The sequence below is a fragment of the Myotis myotis genome, unplaced genomic scaffold (genome assembly GCF_014108235.1).
Source record: "Myotis myotis isolate mMyoMyo1 unplaced genomic scaffold, mMyoMyo1.p scaffold_m19_p_10, whole genome shotgun sequence".
In the NCBI taxonomy this organism is placed as follows: Eukaryota; Metazoa; Chordata; class Mammalia; order Chiroptera; family Vespertilionidae; genus Myotis; species Myotis myotis.
In genome coordinates this window covers 12,106,106-12,126,658 of record NW_023416314.1, presented here as the reverse complement: position 1 = coordinate 12,126,658, position 20,553 = coordinate 12,106,106, and the positions used below count along the sequence as shown (strand labels likewise).

At 35.9% G+C, this 20,553-nt stretch overlaps 1 protein-coding gene across 14 annotated transcripts in view; it reads right to left on the bottom strand.

The window, feature by feature from the left end:
* ATM (ATM serine/threonine kinase) overlaps nt 1-20,553 on the bottom strand; it is a 128,338-nt gene that overhangs the window by 76,903 nt on the left and 30,882 nt on the right. For 12 of the 14 annotated variants that reach the window (XM_036324489.1, XM_036324494.1, XM_036324488.1 and 9 more), the window contains 11 exons: nt 20,402-20,491; nt 15,277-15,448; nt 14,283-14,482; nt 11,539-11,621; nt 11,289-11,444; nt 10,470-10,545; nt 10,210-10,340; nt 7,530-7,650; nt 5,476-5,649; nt 4,022-4,191; nt 2,649-2,895 (listed from right to left, as the gene is read on the bottom strand). In XM_036324489.1, the coding sequence (XP_036180382.1) occupies nt 2,649-2,895; nt 4,022-4,191; nt 5,476-5,649; nt 7,530-7,650; nt 10,210-10,340; nt 10,470-10,545; nt 11,289-11,444; nt 11,539-11,621; nt 14,283-14,482; nt 15,277-15,448; nt 20,402-20,491 (1,620 nt within the window). Of the gene's footprint in view, nt 1-2,648; nt 2,896-4,021; nt 4,192-5,475; nt 5,650-7,529; nt 7,651-10,209; nt 10,341-10,469; nt 10,546-11,288; nt 11,445-11,538; nt 11,622-14,282; nt 14,483-15,276; nt 15,449-20,401; nt 20,492-20,553 lie in introns of those variants that run through there. The other 2 variants (XM_036324500.1, XM_036324501.1) reach the window with 2 other exon arrangements.

The window sequence follows — 20,553 nt, the reverse complement described above, 5'->3', positions numbered from 1 at the left end:
AAATTCCCCACTAATATGTACTGCTCCTCAATCTGCATTTTACTCTTATTTGGGACTGCTATTTCACTTAGAAAACTTTACTAGTAAAAAGTCTCAGTGACTAGCAAAAATCATCTCTTTGTTCCCTGCATGACTTCTCCCTTGGTTGATATCCCAAATGCTGAAGCTAGTTGCTACCTACAATTCATCATCAATAGACTAAAACCCAACAGGAGCAAACTCTTTGTCATTCACTTCCTACTATAGGTAGCCTTACAAAGAGCATAAATTCTCTACATCCTGGGGCTGCTACCTTACACCTCAGCCAAATGTATGAAAACTGTGAAAGTCTTGAGGATGAATTTATTAGCTCTCCAAATAAAGAATTATAGTGCTTTGAACTACAGGGCAAATGGCTGATTTATTTGATACACAAGGAGGTTTGAAATATTTCCTATCATAACAGAAATATTTTTTAATGTGACAAGAAACCTAATGTAAAAATCCTATCCTTTCCCTCTGGCTTACATATCAATTGTCCACATCATCATTTCCAAGGTTTCAGCCCTTATAAAAATACAGCTTCATTTCAAAGTGTATCTATAATGAGTAAGGACAAATTGGCCAATCTAATTAACACCAGATGAAGCATAGCCAGTGTGGTTCAGTGGATGAGCATCAACCCATGAACCAAGAGGTCCTGGTTCGATGCCATGGACCTCTTGGTTCATGGGTTGATGCTCAAGTAGGGGGCGTGCAAGAGGCAGACAAATGATGTGTCTCTCTCATCAATGTTTCCATCTCTCTGTCCCTCTCACTTCCTTTCTTTCTAAAAATCAATAAAAAATATTACAAAAAAATGAGGAAAAATTAATGAATGTTTCCTTGCACATAAGATCCTAACTAACTTCACTAATTTCACTTGATTCTCTAATAAACCAGATATGTAATCTTAGCTTTAGTATATATATAAATTGTTCAGATGTCTAGATATAGCTAAACAATCTCACGGTAAAGATTTTAGGCTTTCAACAATTAACAGTTTTAGAAGATGCAAAGATATAATAGTTGTACCAACACTTACTGACAAAAAAAAAAAATCTATAAGACTGATTCAGATAAAGCACAAATTAGAGAAACAAAGAAAAATTAACTGATGACAACTTCATGCTAAATTGAGACTAACAAGAATTTTAGTATATTTCTTTTACCAAGAAGCTAAGATATCAAGATTTAATGTAATAACTTTTCCCTCCTAGACTAATTCTGACTGAAAACTGCTATCGTTTGGTCTGAATACATAAAGAGACTAGTAAGATCAGGCCTGCTCAGAAGTCTAAGCTAGGAGATTGGGTGGGAGTGGGTAGAAACAGTGTCCCTCATAAATTCCATTACCTCCGGTGTGCCAACATTCTGCTCTGTCACACTTGTCAACAGAATAGACTTACAACCACCTGACTGGCAATGGTCTACCTAAGTAACTTTGAGTCTTGCTGTTCCATTTCTTGGTTCAACATAGATAACTGGGCAACCAAAAAAAAAAAAAAAAACCCTCTCAAAGTTCATCAAATTATAATTCTTATGTTAACCAAATTTGGTTAGTCACCATTACTTACACTGAAAAAAAAAACTGAACTGACCAATCATCTTTTATCTTAAAAAAAAAGATTACTAGTGGGACAAAAGTAGGATACAGCTGTGAGTACATGAAACAGTTTATTCTTGTATTATTATTTAATCACTGTACTATTTTCCATAAGAACAACTGTAACCCTACTTTTGCCACACCCTGTATATGTGTTTTAAGATAAGTTTCCTCAAATAATTTTGAATTTATGTAAAATGCTGTAAATCAAAAATTGTTAGATCTTTTTTTACTTGAGTCCATCTTATATCAAAAAATGAATATTTTATATATGTAGTAAATGGTTAGGATGCATCAGCAAGAAAGAAAAATTCTACCTTCATAGTACTTATAGTAGAGATGATTATAAAAAACAATGAACATAATTCCTAAGTAAATGATACCATATGTCAGAAGGTAGTTGTGGAAACAAGGAAGAGCAAGGTATGGAAATTTGGGGTTGTATTTTTCCTTGAAAAGTGAGGGGTTTAATGAGATTAAAGAAGAAATAGGAAGATTCTTCTATACATTTTCAGTATTGCTTGAATTTAACTTGCATTTATTATTACTGCAAATTATAATAAATTTTAAAAAGAAAAAAAAGTTATTCAAAAGTTATTTTTTAAATACCTGATTAAAAACATTTCATTTAAAAGCCAATCAAACCCAGCTGGTGTAGCTCAGTTGTTGAGCGTTGACCATGAACCAAAAGGTCACTGGTTTGATTCCCTGTCATGGCACATGCCCAAGTTTCGGGTTCGATCCGAAACTTGCAGAGGCAGCTGATTGTTGATGTTTCATCTCTAATCTAAGTTTCTATCTCTATATCTCCCTACCTCTCTCTCTAAAAACATCAATAAAAGCATATTTTTTTTAAAAGCCAATCAAAAGGAGAGAACACTACCACAGCAATTCATGGACTGTCTATGCTAGATAGTGATTTCCACATATTAAGTTTAACTTCATAGATAAAGAACCTTAAAATTTTAAAGTTACATCTCAGATCAATTAGGGGATAAAATGTAAGTAAAAGTTGAAATCATACCTGTTTTCCTAGTAAGTTTTCATCTTTAAGCATATCATAAACTTTGGTAGCAGTCTCTCTTTGCTGTGCCATCCCAGTGTCTCCTATACTCTCATAGGCAAAGTAAGGAAGAATATTAACAAGAATCTTTGGAAAACAGTCTATTAGAAGACACTTCCAATCCTTCTGAATGTGATTAGCAATGGATTTCACCTCATCAAAATCACTTCTGATCACCAGGTGTGGAATCAAAACTTTATAACAAGATCTAAAACATAAAACATTTAAAAAATGTATTATATATAACTTTTCAAAGTAAAATTTTTATTATAGTTCTTAAAATAATAAAATTCTTTAAATAAATATTAGAATACTATTTTATCTAGCTGAAGCATTCTTACCATAATTTTAAAAATGGAAAAATGAAGTTAAGTACATTTTAAATAGTCACATTAAAAAGAATAGAGATCATAGAATATACTATCCTAATTCTATGATAAAAAAAAAAGTAGAAATTAAATTTATGTTTACTTCTGCATATAAAACTAGAGACCCAGTGCACAAAATTCATGTGATCAGGGCCAATCAGGGTCTTCTGGTTGCCGGCCAGGGCCTTCTTTCGTTCCACAGCACCCCCTGGTGGTCAGCGCACATCATAGCAAGCAATCAAACTCTGGTCAGTTGAACTCCCAAGGGGACACTTTGCATATTAGGCTTTTATATATATGTAAATATGTAAAATGAAATGTGAAAGAAACTTATAAATTCAAAGACTAAATGTGAATATTACCGCCAAACTGAATAAGGACCACTAAACAATAATGAACAGTCTTCCCATCATCCTATGTACACATTACTCTTTAGTTGTTTCAAAACCTTCCATCTTCAAAATTTTCTTCTCTACAGTTAGAGTTAGCAAAATAAGTACTTTTACATTAAAATAGAAATAATGACTAAATGTCCTACAGTCACACAACAGAAAACAAAAACAAAGCAGAAATAACCAGTCACTATTAGTTTATCTTTCACTTTTCATAGAAAAGATTACCAAATGTTTAAGCTGAAAGGAACATTAAGATCTCCTTGTGTAACTCCCTTACTTTACAGTTTAAAAAAATCAAGCCCCAACGAATGGCTTAATCAAGTCCCTACATGGCTTGTCTAAAGTCACATAGCTGGTAACTGACACAGCTAGGACCAGATCCAAAGTCTAGGGATTCCCTTCAATACACTTTCATTAAAATAAGCTGTCCTGCTTCTCATACTATAAACCTCCCACATCTGTACAATGGGGGGGGGGGGGGGCCTAGAGAATGGGGGGTCAGGGGGGAAGGGCTGGGATTGCCAAACAGTCACCTAATTTTAAGGTAAACATAGTTCACATGTAAACCTACCTATAGAAATCCCCAATGTTTGTGTAGTTTAACAAAATAAAAGGGAAAGCAGATAAGCTGTGTTCAGTATCTTGAAGATTTAGCCATTCCAAAACCAGATAATCCAAGTGAGAAGCCATGAAGTCTTCTAAATGTCTATATCCAAAAGTTTCAGAAACTTTTTCTAAAACCTATACAAATAAAAAAGTCAATGCTTTAAGAAAATAGCAAACCAATATGTTATTTAAATCCTTGTTAATATTTACTAACAGTATAACTTTAAGCATTCATTTAACTTTTCTATATCTTGATTTACTCATCTATAAGATGGGGATAATAAAAGTATCCACTTCAGCAAGACTAAATAAGAAAAATGTACTTAATATAATTAGCACCATGCCTGGCACATAGCAAGTTCTTAATAAATGTTAATAAAAAGAGAAAAAGTTGAAATTTTAAACATTTAATTATATTCCAAGGGAAGGTCTAAAGCAGGAATAGGGAATATTTTTCTGCCAAGGGCCATTTGGATATTTATAACATCATCACGGGCCATACAAAATTATCAACTTAAAAATTAGCCTGCTATATTTGGTCAAACAATCAATTCACTCACACCTCATGCCTTGGTAGGGCCAGACCAAATGATTTCATGGGCCTTATATGGCCCATGGGGCAGATGTTCCCCACCCCGAGTCTAAAGTAAAATAATTCTTCTTCTCAGTCCTAAACCCAAATGAGAAAATACTAAACACTATATTCCACTTACAATAATAATTAGGTGATGCAATTGTATTTTTTTTTAAAGCAACTTATCTTAATCCTGAGAAGTAAAAGGTTAACTTGTCTAAGACTGATTACCCACAGGTTGGCCTACTGCAAAGCTCCATGGAAACCAGGTTGTCAGGATGCTGAATGGGATAGCAGGCTACTGAGCTGTCACTCGTTCATCATATAAAAATCTACACTGGAAGGGCTTGGAACTTCCCAAACCATGAATGTTGAGGTAGTGGATCAAGTCAGGAATGAACATTCTCAACACTGTGCTGATGAAACTGCAAGGCTAGACCCTGGTCTTCCTTTCCTAATCATGCAACTTAAAAGCTCTAAAATTTCATGCCTGACTCTGCTAGATCCCAATGCCCTGCCCCAGAATCAACCAGGCAGAACACTCACTACTGCTGTGTTCTCCGTGTTTCAGTCAATAAATGCTATTACAGAAGGCCTGGTCTGCATGGCAATAGGCCATTCACCCTTGTTAGTTTAATGAATACCTGTGAAATGTTCTTGAATTGAATGCAAGAAATAATAACAAGGTATACAAATAAATACAAGATTTTTCAAACACATTATTAAAAAATAAAACTGTCTCTAAGTCTTTTGTAAGTGCCACTTTAAAATTCTAGTTTAACTTTTTTAATTGTTTAAAAGTCACCCAAGGAAGATTATAATAAAAAATATTCATCCACATGTACCTTTTTAATGAGGTGAGGTTCTAATCCATTATCTTTTACAGACTTGCATAGGGCAAACAAAGCTTGTTTTTCACAGACAGGACTACAGTATAAAACCACAGCCATCGTCATCAGTAAAACAGCTTTTCTATTATAAATTTCATCCAAAAGTTCAGGGTTCTCAGCACTGTGGGACTTTATAAATATTTAAACATTACAAATAAACCAGTGAGGATAAAATCAAAGTATACTATAACAACATTTAAGCAGGCAATGAACAGTTTTAAATCCTACAGTGACAAAGCTCAGAGTAGAGATTTTGAGAAAATATCAGTTTCTAGAGTGTCAAAGACTGCTTTTGATTATGGAAAGAATTGCTAAACATTTCAGTGATGTATAAAGCACATCAAAGAAAAAAGAGAAATTGCAAGTAGGTGAGAGAGATTAAAAGTTCCTCTTCAACTACCAAGTATACTTCATAAGATGTTTATGATCATTACAACAATATATACTTCTTATTTTTAAAAATATTTTCATATCTTTACCAAAAGGAACAATGAAAACATGCAACTAGATAGGATGGTTATAATATCCCTACAAATATGTACATTTTTGATTAGCTTTACTTGATAGAAGTTTCTCTTCACATTTAGAAAAAAACTGCTACTCTCTGATGCTAGCTTTGGTTTTTGGTACAAGAAAAAGTAAGGATCTAATTCTTTTACTAAATGGCAATCAACATGCTCAAAAACAGCTATGAGGTCAATGAGTCAACTCCACCTATTCCTTATAAGAAATGGATCTACAGACTCGCTAACATCCTAACTCAAAGTCTACTTTATTTTTACTGAGAGCCAAACTCAACATGCTAGCTGCCCTCTCAAATGTATAGAAGAGCCCTAGCCGGTATGGTTCAGTGGATAGAGCGCCGGCCTGCGGAGTGAAGGGTCCCAGGTTTGATTCCAGTCATGAGCACATGCCCAGGTTGTGGGCTCAATTCCCAGCAGGGGGTGTGCAGGAAGCAGCCAATCAATGATTCTCTCTCATCACTGATGTTTCTCTCTCTCCCTTCCTCTCTGAAATCAATAAAAATATATTTAAAAAATAAAATAAATGTATAGAAGATCAAATTCTTTCTATCAACCTGTTCGTGCCAGTATGCTTCTATCAATGATGTCAAAGACAGACTTTGCTTTTTTGAAGGACTGTTACAATGTTGATTCATAGTGTGCTCTCAAATGTAAAACTTCTTAGGTCTTTATCTAAATGAATTGTTGTCAGGTCAATATTTTCCCTTTTTGCACATGACAGGCTGATTTTAAAATGTATAATATACATTATCTCTATTAACTTTATAATATTTAAACTCATTTTTCTAATATATTGAAATCTTTTACTAAATTCACATTCTTCACACAACTGTCCTTTTCAGTCTTGTGCTATCACAGACTAGAAAGTCATTTAAGTAACTGCCTCATATAGCTTTTACAAACAAATTAAAGCATAAATAAATGAATAAATTCTAAGCCTAGGACAATTTTCATTTTAAGGAAAAAAATCATTATTCTACAGAGAAATATGAAAATCAAGAGCTTCACTAAAGGACACCATGGTAATTTGATATTCCTTATTAGAACATTTTTCTCAATCCATTTCTTCCTATTGTTACCTGTTCTCTGAACTAGATTTTGTCCAGCTCTTACAAAAAAAAAATGTTTAATAAAAAAGAAAACCATTTATACTCCTAGAAAATTCAGGAAATTGTTTTCCAGCAAAAATGCTACATATAAGCTTAATCAAAAGAAATTGCCATTATTCTACTAATCCTGACCAATAAATACAAATATTTCAATCAGTTCATACAGTTGTTTTGTCTAACTTTTTTTATTGTTGGCATTATTACAGATATTTCCCATAACCCCCACCCTTTTCCCACCTCCACCCTTCCTGCTACAGTCTAACTTTATACTGTAAACTATTAGATAGAAACTGTCTTGGGCCAATGTTGGTAAAGTAATATATGGTATGTTTATAGAAAGTATACAATAATAGCAAATACACATTACTAAAATTACCACTGCTCTCATTCCTTCCTGAGCTTTCAGGTACGCATTTTCAAAGGCTGTTTGCTGAAGCTTCAAAGGAAGTGCTTTCAATAACGTGGAAGAACCTGCTTGTTTCATATCCTGAAATAACCTTTAAAAAAAAGTGAAATAATGTTTTACCTTAAACCTTACTTCCTAAAACATATTACAGGACAAAAATAAATCACTCTGTGAGACATCCTAATAGGTCTTCTTTCAAAAGACAAGAAAATATGGGTGCACTTAAAAGAGGTTAAGATCCATTGCTGAATAATGGTAGGGTCTTTACCACATACTCCATTTTCCCCTAGAACCAAAAAGGGTCTCAAAGACCTTCTAGCTTACTGTGCAAACCTGAGTTGGCCTGAACTCAAAGTACCCAAAAAAGGAAAATTGTCCTCTGGTCAAATGCCAATTAGAAGGAGCCACAGACTCTTATTAGTATATTAACCTGTCCTAATATTCAAACATCCTGAAAGTGAATAGCTTAATGTCTTGATGTTCCACTTAAATATTTTATGTGATGGAAAACAGTTGATCAGTGCCATTTGCAAAAAATCCTAGTATATTTAAGGACAACTCTTCAATCAATTTTGTCCTTTATGCTCTTTTAGTATCAAGACTTTTAAACTTTTTGGTGTTCCTCTGATTCCTCCAATTTTTTAATTTCTGTTAAAATGTCCAATTTAGATATCTAACAAGTAAACACCTAAAAACGAAATCAACAAGTGCAATCAATGTTCATGCCATTCTTGAATTTATACATTTTTGAATCTTAAGAGATTATGCAATGCTACTACTACACTGCTTTATTACATTCAACTTATGAGCCTCTATAAATTCATCTTTTTTTAAGCTCTTTTAAAAAATACTTTTATTAAAGTATAGTTTGCATACAATATTACAATAGTTTCAGGTGTAAAATATAGTGACTCAACATTTATATACCTTACAACGTGATCATCACACTAAGTCTAGCAATGATCTATCACCATGCAAAGTTATTACATTATTATTGACTATATTCCGAGCTTGTGTACTATACCTTCGTGGCTTATTTATTTTATAACTGGAGTTTGTGCCTCTTACTCCCCTCCACCTTTTTCAACCATCCATCCCCCTCCCCTCTGACAACTATCAGTTTTTTCTTTGTTTCTTTGAGTATAACTTCAGGGCTTTAACTTCAGTATATATTTTCTATCGTCTAAGACTTGAAGTAAAGCACACATTCATTAGCAATCCTTACAATGCACTATTGTTTACTGAAGAATCCCAAACCTGAGGAGTTAGACACAATTCTATTTATACAAACATTATTGTCATCATATTCAAATTTTGGACACATTAGGTTATCTAACACATATATTGATGTGACTGCTGGAGCAATTTCTTTATAGTGATTTTTAATTATTGGTCACTTACATGTGAACAACAAAGTTACTCAAATGATTTTTTGCTTTATTGTTTTTAAAGTATAATGTAATTTTTTTCAATATTCATTGATTTTTAGAAGTTATTAGACACCTATTAGCAAGTATTGTTTTAGGTACTAAATCAACAGACAAAAAAAATGCCATCAGGATCTTATATCCTGGGTAGTAGACACACCTCATTCAACTCAACCACTTACTAGCTCCGTCGCACTGATCAAGCTACTTTATCTCTTTAAGCCAGAGAGTTTTCATTTATAAATTAGAGAAAATAATGGTATCTATGTGAGAGAGTTGTTAGAATTAAAAGAAAATATAAAAGCCAGGCTCAGCTAGTGTCGCTCAGTAGTTGAGTATCAATCTATGAACCAGGAGGTCACAGTTCAATTCCTGGTCAGGATACATGCCCAGGTTGCAGGTTCCATCCCCAGTGTGGGGCGTGCAGGGGGCAGCCAACAATGATTCTCTCTCATCATTGATGTTTGCATCTCTCTCTCTCTCTCTCTCTCTCTCTCTATCTCTCTCGCTCGCTGGCGCACGCGCGCGTGCATTCTCACTCTTCCTCTCCCCCTCCCTCTCCCTCTCCCATCCTTTCTGAAATCAATGAAAATATCCTATATAATAACAGGCTAATGTGCAAATCAACCGAACAGCAGAACGACTGGCCACTATGACGCTCACTAACCACCAGGGGGCAGATACTCAACGAAGGAGCTGCCCACTAGTGGTCAGTGTGCTTCCACAGGGGGAGCACCGCTCAGCCAAAAGCCAGGCTCACAGCAGGCGAGCACAGTGAGCACTAAGGATGGCCAACGCTAAGGATGGCCAACTGCTAGCTTAGGCTCGCTCCCCTTGGGAAGCGGGCCTAAGCCATCAGTCAGACATCCCCCAAGGGCTCCCAGACTGTGAGAGGGCACAGGCTAGGATGAAGGAATCCCACCCCCACCCCCGCCCTGAGCGCACGAATTTCATGCACTGAGCCTCTAGAGTGTGTGTGTGTGTGTGTGTGTGTGTGTGTGTGTGTGTGTATAGAGAGAGAGAGAAAAAAAAAGAGAGAGAGAGAGAAAACATAAAAGCCAGGCATACAGTATATGCTCAATAACTATTAGCTTTTTAAAAAAATTACAGTTGATATAAGTGATTAGCTATTTTTAATATCGCAACAAGTAACCCATGACTATGCTAGCATTGCATTGATATCTGCAGCATTCCAGACATTTCATAAATATTTGACTCATTACCTATTGATTGATTCTGCAGCAAACATGCGAACTTGGTGGTCATTATCAGCAAGAAATTGTGGAAATACTTCATTTACAGAAAAGGTTTTTCCCGCTGAATTAAGGATAGCCCATTTTGAATAAGGATCAGCCTATGGAAAAAGAACAACTTAGGTTAAATATGAAATACTAAGAAAGAAATCACCCATTAACAAACAGAAACAAAGGCTATTTTTAAAATTTACGGAAAACTTTCTAACACTTAATGTGGAGTAACTCACCTCAAGCAAAGTTTTCAGGCATTTTACTAGTGCCATTCTCACAGAGAATATGCATTTCCCGTCCTTGATTAATTGCCTGAAATAAAGTGTTTCAATGTCAAATAATTATTTCAATAAAAGCACAGTAAAAAAAAAATTCACTTCCAAAATTTCTTTCCATGCTAAACTTTAATCATTATGTGGCACATGTCAATATTCTCATCTTCCAAAAAGAATTCCATATAAAAGAAATGCTTAGTTCATTTTAATGTATATTATTAGACTTATATGATTATGTCTGACTTAGCTATCTTACTTCAGCTAACCATGTTATATAGTAATCTTAATTTAAAGAGAAACATTTTAAAGTCTTTGTTGTTATATCAAAAATTTAAAAACCATTTCTATATTGATTCTGAAGTCCTTTACAGTCAAATGATATGAGAGCTCTAAATTATATATATGTGTTACTCTGTAAGTATCATAGTGTTGTCTCACACTATGATTATATACATGAAATAACCAGATACTGATAAGGCCAATTCCATTGATTTCGACATGATGCACTTTGCTTTATTCACCATATATGTCAAACTATTAAGTGATTCAAAATTTGCAGGGAAATACTAAACACACTTTAGAAAGCCAAGCCTTAAAAAAAATACAATGTAGTTCTTCAAGAAATTAAGGGGGGGAAAAACACAAATTACATTTACTATTGTTAAAAGAATATGTAATTACAATTAAGGATTAGAAGAAGTCACTAATGCAGAAATGTAAAAGTTACATCTGTATCAGAAGAAGCAAAAAAAAGAACTCCAGAGAATAATCTGTACCTACCAAAACGCTTCAATAACTGTTAGAAACTGTCCTTGAGCATCCTTTGTGTTCTCAGAATCCATATTGCCTTGACATAGGTTCCCCACTATATGAACGATGTGGTTTAAAATTGTTTTACAAACATCTTGGTCACGGCGATATAAAGAACACAATTTGCTACGGTGGAAAAAGTTGAACTTTATAAGCATAACAGAACACATCAGTTAGTTTATAAATTTTAAGTGAACATAACATGGTTTTAATTGCTTACGATAGTGGTTTCAGAAGTTCAACAACATCTTCCATTGGCAAAGGATATTCTTCTCCAGGAAGCTCCTTTAAAAGCACTAGATACTAAGATAGTTGGATGGGTGGAGGGTAGGGAGTGAGAAATCAATTGTTTTTAAACATGTCATTTACTTAAATAAGTATATATTTAACCACAAAATCATATATTCATACACACAAGCCACACAAGACCAGTGATTTTCTTTAAAAGGTAGTATAGTAAAAAAAAAAAGCAATTGAGGTCAAAAACAGCTGGATTCAAATCCCAGCACAACTTATTACTTGTGCAGTGAAAAACCTTGCAATGTCACCCAGCCAGTGTTGCTCAGTAGTTGAGCACCAACGCAGGAACCAAGAAGTCACCAGTTCGATTCCCAGACAGGGCACATGCCCAGGTTGCATGCTCGGTTCCCTGTAGGGGGCTTAGAGGAGGCAGCCAATCTATGATTCTCAATGCACAATATTTCTATATCTATATTCCTCTCCCTCCCTCTCTCTTTAAAAAATAAAAACATTAAAAAAACAAAAAACTTGCATTGTCATCTGAGCCTTTGTACTCTCACCTGTAAAATGGGGATATAGCATTTATTTAGCCATATTACTGTGAGGATTAAAGGAAATGAATGTAAAGATCTAACATTTATTGTAGGAATTCAATTAATGATAGTTATTAATTGCTGGGATTAAGTGCCTGAACAAGAATCTAAAACTATATTGTTTCTAACCTCGCACGTACCTTAATTAGAAGAAATATTTTAATATTGCTATTCACCCTTTCTCTATAATAGATTTGTCAACCAAATTCACAATCAACAATGACAGATCAGAACACACGGGTGCGACTGGCGCCAGCGAGCGCTTTACATATAAATATAGATAAACTTGCTTAATTAGACCCACTTTCTGATGTAGCTAAACTTTTTCCAGCCCAGTGAAACACCCCAACTTCTCTTTCAGGTAACTGTCAGCAACACAGCAGCAAATATCAACACAAAGCAGACTATTATTGTAGATCACGCAGGGAGAACAAAGGGTAAAATATTTAACTGCAGCAGTGTTTGACTATAGTCTGTGCAATGAGAAAACCTGAAGTCATTTTCAAGATCCACCATTTCTTACTTCTTTTCAGTCGGGTCATGTTTCTAAGCTTTCTAAATCTCCATTTCCCAGCTAATGAATAGAAACTAGGATTCCACCGAATCTCCTATCTGCCTATTCCAGGACTTCTGTGAGGATCAAATGAGATGAGGCACGGGAAAATGCTTCACAGATATTTGGTTAAAGTGTAAAGTGTTTCCACCTGGCTATAAAGCAAGTCGTGATCCTAGGCCAGTGATGGCGAACCTATGACACGCGTGTCAGAGGTGACACGCGAATTCATTTTTTTGGTTGATTTTTCTTTGTTAAATGGCATTTAAATATATAAAATAAATATCAAAAATATAAGTCTTGCCGAAACCGGTTTGGCTCAGTGGATAGAGCGTCAGCCTGCGGACTGAAAGGTCCCAGGTTCGATTCCGGTCAAGGGCATGTACCTGGGTTGCGGGCACATCCCCAGCAGGAGATGTGCAGGAGGCGGCTGATCGATGTTTCTCTCTCATTGATGTTTCTAACTCTCTCTCTCTCTCTCTCTCTCCCTTCCTCTCTGTAAAAAATCAATAAAATATATTAAAAAAATATATATATATAAGTCTTCGCCCTAACCAGTTTGGCTCAGTGGATAGAGTGTCAGCCTGTGGACTCAAGGGTACCAAGTTCGATTCCGGTCAAGGGCATGTACCTTGGTTGTGGGCACATCCCCAGTAGGGAGTGTGTAGGAGGCAGCTGATCGATGTTTCTCTCTCATCGATGTTTCTGGCTCTCTATCCCTCTCTCTTCCTTGCTGTAAAAAAATCAATAAATATATATATATAAAATATATATAAATCTTAGTTTTACTATGGTGCAAATATCAAAAAATTCCTATATGTGACACGGCACCAGAGTTAAATTAGGGTTTTTCAAAATGCTGACACGCCGAGCTCAAAAGGTTCGCCATCACTGTCCTCGGCTGAAGAAAATCCAAGGAGGCTAGTTGCTAGGGAAAGGAAGCCAGTTGTTGCTATGTGACGTCATTATCCGGTGCCCACAGCCACTGTTTCTGGGCTGGACTGGGCTGTAGGTTGCATTTTGTACCATGGGGTCTTGGCAGCATTGGCTGCAATTTGGTGGGCTGTCACTCCAGGGTGGTGACGGGGCCTGTGTCCCACTTGGGGAAGCCAATTGTTGTTTCATCAGCGCCAGGTCTGCGTTGCCATTTCTCTGTAAATGGCCAGTGCTTGTCACAGCAGCTCCTGTGTTGAGCATCTGCCCCCTGGTGGTCAGTGCACGTCATAGCGACCAGTCAGACAGTCGGATACTTAGCATATTAGTTTCTTATATATATAGATTACTTTTACATTCAGAATCTGTGTTTCTTGGCCTAGTTTAAAGAACTTATAATTAAGTATACCTTAAGATAATAAATCTACGTAAAGTCAATCCAAGTTTTAATGTTTCTGTGTCTACTTAAATTTTTTTTCCAAGCACTTTAAAGGAAAAAGTGTATTTTATAACTAATCTCAGATTCATTTATCAAGAAAGCAATTTCAACACTTTAAAGGTACTATGTGGTTCTGATGTCAATCTATTATCTTCAGCAGCAATGCCAGACAGAACTATAAAGAATCTTCATTTTACTTAACTCACCATGTGTAGGTGGAGAGATTTGGTAAGATCTAGGATACTAGGATCAATTAACATTAACAATTTCCTCCGAATATCAACTGCTCTAAATGACACAGGACTGGTCTGAGCTGTGGTTACACCTACACACAAGAACTTGAGCATGTCTAAAAAAAGCAGATCTTGTTTCGACAGATGTTCCTCAGCTAAGGGATTCATGGCACCTATAAATAAAAAGCACTTATTAAAACTAAGAGCAGGACACAAAAGCCACACACATGGAACATTATTAGCTCAAATAGCCTCCCCTCTAACAAGAAAAAAAAGATTAAAGTATATGATAAACAAAATTATGGTGAAATCAACTAAACACTAAAAGCTTCAAAATTCTTCATTAAAGGTCACCCCAGGATTTTATCATCAAGAAATGATCTATGGAAAAATCCATATGGACAAACATTCAGTGCAGTACTATTAATTATAAGAAAATAGAAATCTAAATTTCTAACAGTAAATAATGGTCAAGTAAATTATGTTATGTATGTTAATTGGGATACTATGAAGCCATTAAAAAATTTGCTCATCAATTCAAGCAGCTCAATGAAAAAAAAAATGTTTATAATTAATGTTAAAAAATCAAGGTGTAAAAAAGACATAAGAATGTCAATGCTAATTACAATTTTCAAAAGGTCTATAGACAAATAACAGAAAAAGTTTAAAAGGATGGCATTGTGGGTACTCTCAATGTGGGTATCACTCTCCTGCTTTCAATTTTCCAAAAAAACTATTATATGATTTTCTTTAGTGATTATTTTAATTTTCCTTATGAAGAACAGAAAACTAATAAATTCCATTAAAATTAGAGAATCTAAAGGGTACAGAAAAAAAACAATCCTAATAAACTATACCAAAAAATAAAAAATAAAATGAGCATACAATTGGTATCAATGAGGATTTTTGTAATGTAAAATCAATATGAAGAAATAAAAATAATCCCACAAAGTAAATATATATTTACCAATAGCAAGCTGGCTCTCTCCAGATTCATTTGCATCATTAACACTACTAGCAGGGTAACTATTAAACACACTCATGGATGACTGATTCTCCATCTCCTTTACATTTTCATCAGTGTCATCTCCCACTGATTCTACTTGTCCATAGTCAAGTGGCTTTTTTATAAAGGAGACCTTCAAAAGAGAAAGAAAGATGTTTTTTCAAGTTGGCTTCTTTCCGAAGCACATTGTAATTAAAATTCACCTAATCATATGGCTCAAGATTCATGTGCATGAACACTGCAGTATTATTTCTATTAAATGTCCAATAACAGAAAAATGGATATAAACAGTAATGTCTACCTAACAGAATAATATGCAATCTTTACAAAAAATTTCTTACACTAAGAAATTTTAATACTACCCAAAATTGATAACAGTGTGGAAAAAAGTATAAGTTGATATGATTATTTTGAGGACATTTATTATATCCATCAAAAACATAAAATTCACATTCCTTCTGAACAACTAATTTCATTTCTAGAATATCTCCTTCATCCTTCATAGGTACAGATATAAGTAGGCAAAACAACCTTTACCACAGAAAAAAAAATAGAAACTACTAAAAATGTTAATTAAGACCCAATGCACTGGGCTTCCAGTCAAGGCAGAGGTATAGATAAATGCAATACTCACATCCTCCCAGAAGCACATCAAAATTATAACTAAACTCCAGAACAACCATCACTCAGAATCACCTGAAATCTAGCTGAACAAAAGTCTGTATAAAAATATACAGAAGAAACCACACTGAGACTGGTAGAAGAGGTAGAGATACAGAGGGAGCTAGTCCCACATGCGTGTTTTAAAAATCAGGAGGATATTTTGGCTGTGGAGATCCCCCTGAGGAGTGAGGGTTCCCAGCCCCAAACCAGGCCCCCGCGCCCAGGGTTCCAGTGCCAGAAGACAAGTCCCCATAACTTCTGGCTGTGAAAACCAGCAGGGATTGTGGTTGAGACAGAGGGCTGCTGGAATCCCAGGTGTTCCTCTTAAAGGGCTCCAAAAACTTACTCAGATTCACTTGCTCTGAGCTCTAGCACTGGGGCAGCAGCTCAAAAGGCAACAGGGACATACAGGGAGGAACTGAATTGTCTGGATATGGGGCGAAGACTGGAAGAGTGGCTTTTACCCAGACAGAAGTGCTGGCAAAAACCATTGTTCCTTTTCTGAGTCCCCTGCCCCCGATCCCGCCATCTGGCACAGGGCCCACAGGCAAGCACCATATCTGAGCCTGATTAACTGTTCACCCCACCCTGGTGAGTCCCTGAGACAGTGCCCTGCCCACCTTGTGGGCCCATCCAAGCAACTTCCAGTAGCTTTTCCATACAAGCAGCCTGTCTTGGCTCCTGCTGAGAACTTTCCTAAAATCTCTCAAAAGTTCACAAACCCTACCTCAACAAGCAGGATCTGGCTTCAGCATGCCTCATACCTCCTGCTAATGGTCCCAGGCCTGGCAAGAGCAACAGCTGGCCCATGTTCACAGCATGGGCTCTCCCCATCACCTCCAAGCCCAGCACAGGTAGCAGTCTTCTGCAGATCGCTCTGTAGCTCATGCTGGGTGGCCCTGGGCAGGATATGGATGGCAGCTGACTTTGGTCTGCACCTCCCTGAGGACTCCAGAGCTAGCGCACCAGGTAGACAGTGTCAGACAATGCCAGAACACCACCCAACCACCTCTACCAGCGGCACACTCAAGGTGAGAACTAATCAGGCACCAGAGCCCCACTGAAGCAAGTCCTGCTCCCTGGGGTTGGCCCCTACATAAGAGCTTTTCCATTGTAGTCATGGCCAGTTGTAGCCAACCGGCCTTAGGGGTAAATACCTCCCATTGATGTGCCAACAACAATCAAAGCTCGACTACAACAGGAGGGGTCACATAGCCAAGACACGGCACACCTGAAGTACCCAGCTAAAATGACCAGGGAGGCTGTGTCACTAGGCCCTACAGGACACCAACTACATTAGACCACTCTACCAAGACGGGGACATGTAACAGCTCTACCTACTACATAGAAGCCAGCACAGGGAGGCAGCCAAAATGAGAAGATAAAGAAACATGTCTCAAATGAAACAATAGCACAATATCCCAGAAAAAGAACTAAACAAATGGAGACAAGCAATACCAGGTGCAGAGTTCAAAACACTGGTTGAAGGATACTCAATGAACCTAGGGGAAGAGCAGATGAATTAAATGAACTTTAATAAGGAGAGGAAATACAAAAATGGAAATAGCAAACATAGAGAAGAACCCGATGAAAGATACAAAAAAACTGAAATGAAGTTACTGGGACTCAACAAAACGGAGAAGATGAAGCAGAGTAGCAAACCAGCAACTGGAAGATAAAGTAGCAAAAAACGCCCAATCAAAACAGCAAAAAGAAAAAGAATCCAAAAAATTGTGGACAGTTTAAGGAGCCTCTGGGACAACATCAAGCGTACCAACATTCACATTATGGGGGTGGCTCCCGGAAGAAGAGAGAGAGCAAAGAATTGAAATCCTATTTGAAAAAATAATAACAAAAAACTTTCCTAACCTGGTGAAGAAAATAGACATAGAAGTCCAGGAAATACAGAGTCCCAAACAAGATGAACTCAAAGAAGTCTACACCAAGACACATCATAATTAAAATGCCAAAGGTTAAAGACAAAGAGAGAATCTTAAGAACAGCAAGAAGGAACCCATTAGTTAGCTACAAGAGAGCTCCCATAAGACTGTCAGCTGATTTCTCAATAGAAATTTTGCAGGCAGGAAGTAGTGGCTCAAAATATTCAAAGGGATAAAGCAAGGACCTACAACCAACATTAGTCTACCTAGGAAAGCTATCATTTAGAATGGAAGGATAAAGAGATTCCCGGACTAGAAAAGGCTAGTTCATCACCATCAAACAGAATAAAAAGAGATACAAAATATGAATAATAAAATGGCAATAAATACACGTAAGCCTCATTTCTTGAACATCTCCCATCTCAAACAATTTGGGTTTTCGACCAAGTTATTCACAGCAAAAACGTCCTAATTGTTAAGTTTTGGTTTTCTACCTGACAACCCTTTCATGCTGATACCTCAGCATGACAAAAGGAATCTTTCAGGCAGCAAACAAAGAAGAGAATGCTTTTGTTGCTGGAGAAAACAAGGATTAGCACAATTTTAAAAAAGAAAGAGGCCATCTAGAGTGCTAATGTTGCTAAGTGTGAAAGAAACAATGATCACAGACAATTAAAGAGGCAGAAAAACTGTTGTTGGTTTGGACAGATGAAAAGCAGTTAGCCAGTGACAGCCATTTCTTGGAGGCAGTAAAATACAGACAAGCAAAGATGCTGTATGCAGACCTGAAAGACATCCCTAGACCGAATGCTAAAAGTGATTTATTTGTTTAAGGCTAATAAGGAGTGTTTTGATAAATTTAAGAAAAGAAGTGTGTATTTATAGATTAAACAGTACATTAGACTGTATATAAGAAAGGCTAAAGAAGAAAATCATTTGGGGGGTCTGAAACAGATTAATTCCATTTACATTATTTCTAATGGGGAAAAAATGATTTGATTTTCGAATAAATCGCTCCTTGAACAACCTTCCGGAATGAATTAAGTTCAAGAACCAAAATTCCATACCTATTAACAATTAATTTTTAAAATGCAAATGGACTAAATGCTCCAATCAAAAGACAAACGGGACTCACTTCACATCAAAAGACACATACAGACTAAAAGTATAGGGATGGGAAAAAATATGTTATAAAAATAAAAACAAACAAAAGAGCTGGGATAGCAATCCTTATAATAGACAAAACAGAATTTAAAACAAAGGCTATAACCAGAGACAAAGAAGTACCCAACAATTCCACTTACGGGTACTTATCCAAAGAAACCAAAAACACTAGAATGAAAAAATATATGCATCCGTATGTTCCTTACAGAATTATCTACAATAACCAAGATATGAAAGTCAACTAAGTGTCCATCAAAAGATGAACAGATGAAGTAAAAGTGGTGCATGCATACAATGGAGTATGAGTCAAACTGAAAAAAAGAATGAAATCTTGCCATCTGCAACAGCATGGATAGACCTGCAGATATTGTGCTGAGTGAAATAAGCCAGACAGAGAAGGACAAATGCCGTATGATTTCACTTATATGTGGAATCTAAAGAACAAAATAAATGAACCTGAACAGAAACAGACTCATAGATACAGAGAAAATTTTCACAGTTGCCAGATGGGAGGGAATTGGGGACATGGGGGACAAAGGTGAAGGGATTAAATACAAATTGGTAGTGACAGAACAGTCATGGAAATGTAAAGTACAGCATAGAAAATATAGTTAATAATATTGTAATAACTATGTATGGTGTCAGATGGTACTAGATTTATCAGGGTGATCATTTGTAAGTTATAGAACTGTCTAATCACTGGGTTGTACACCTGAAACTAACATAATATTATAACATAAAATATAATTGAAAAATTTTAAATTACTTTAAAAAAAAGATCTGATGGGTTAAAACTACATATATACCATACCCATATAATAAAATACCAGGCTACTGCTAAAAAAGTGGAAGGTGTAACACTAAGCAGTGACATGAAAAAGTGACCAAGATTTATTATTAAATGAAATTAATTCAGTTATAGAGTATTTTTTTCACTCATTAGATATTTGAATATCCACTCTGTGTGCCAGGTATAATTTCAGTTAAAAAAGTATGCATCGCGGAGTTCATTTGTATGGAAGAAGAAAAACAAATACCATGATGAGACTATGTTCTGCTCTGCCAAGGTTTTTGCTTTTATTTTTATGAATAGAGAACTATGTTACAGAGAAATAGATATGAGCCTGGATGCTTAGTTCCTAATTGTTCAGTCTATTATTATTTATTGAGAAATTAAAAGCCAAGCACTGTGCTAGGTACTGATATTAAGAAGCAATGAAATATACCCACCCCCAAACCAAATAACTTTAATTTCCACATTTAGAAAGCATAAAATGCCATATATTGTGAAATGCATCATTTAAGAGCTATTTCAATGGGGGGGAGGAAAGCATCTTAAAATCAATGAAATATGGTAGTAAAACAAGAAGCATACTTACTAAACTTCTACAAATATCAGCAATATCATTCATTAGCTTTGATGTTAACAATCGTAGGAAGAAGCTAGATGCAATCTTATTTGGACTGTGCTGTAATGAAGTCGAACAAGAAAACCAAGCAAACAAAGAAATAACAATTATTCTTGACAAAT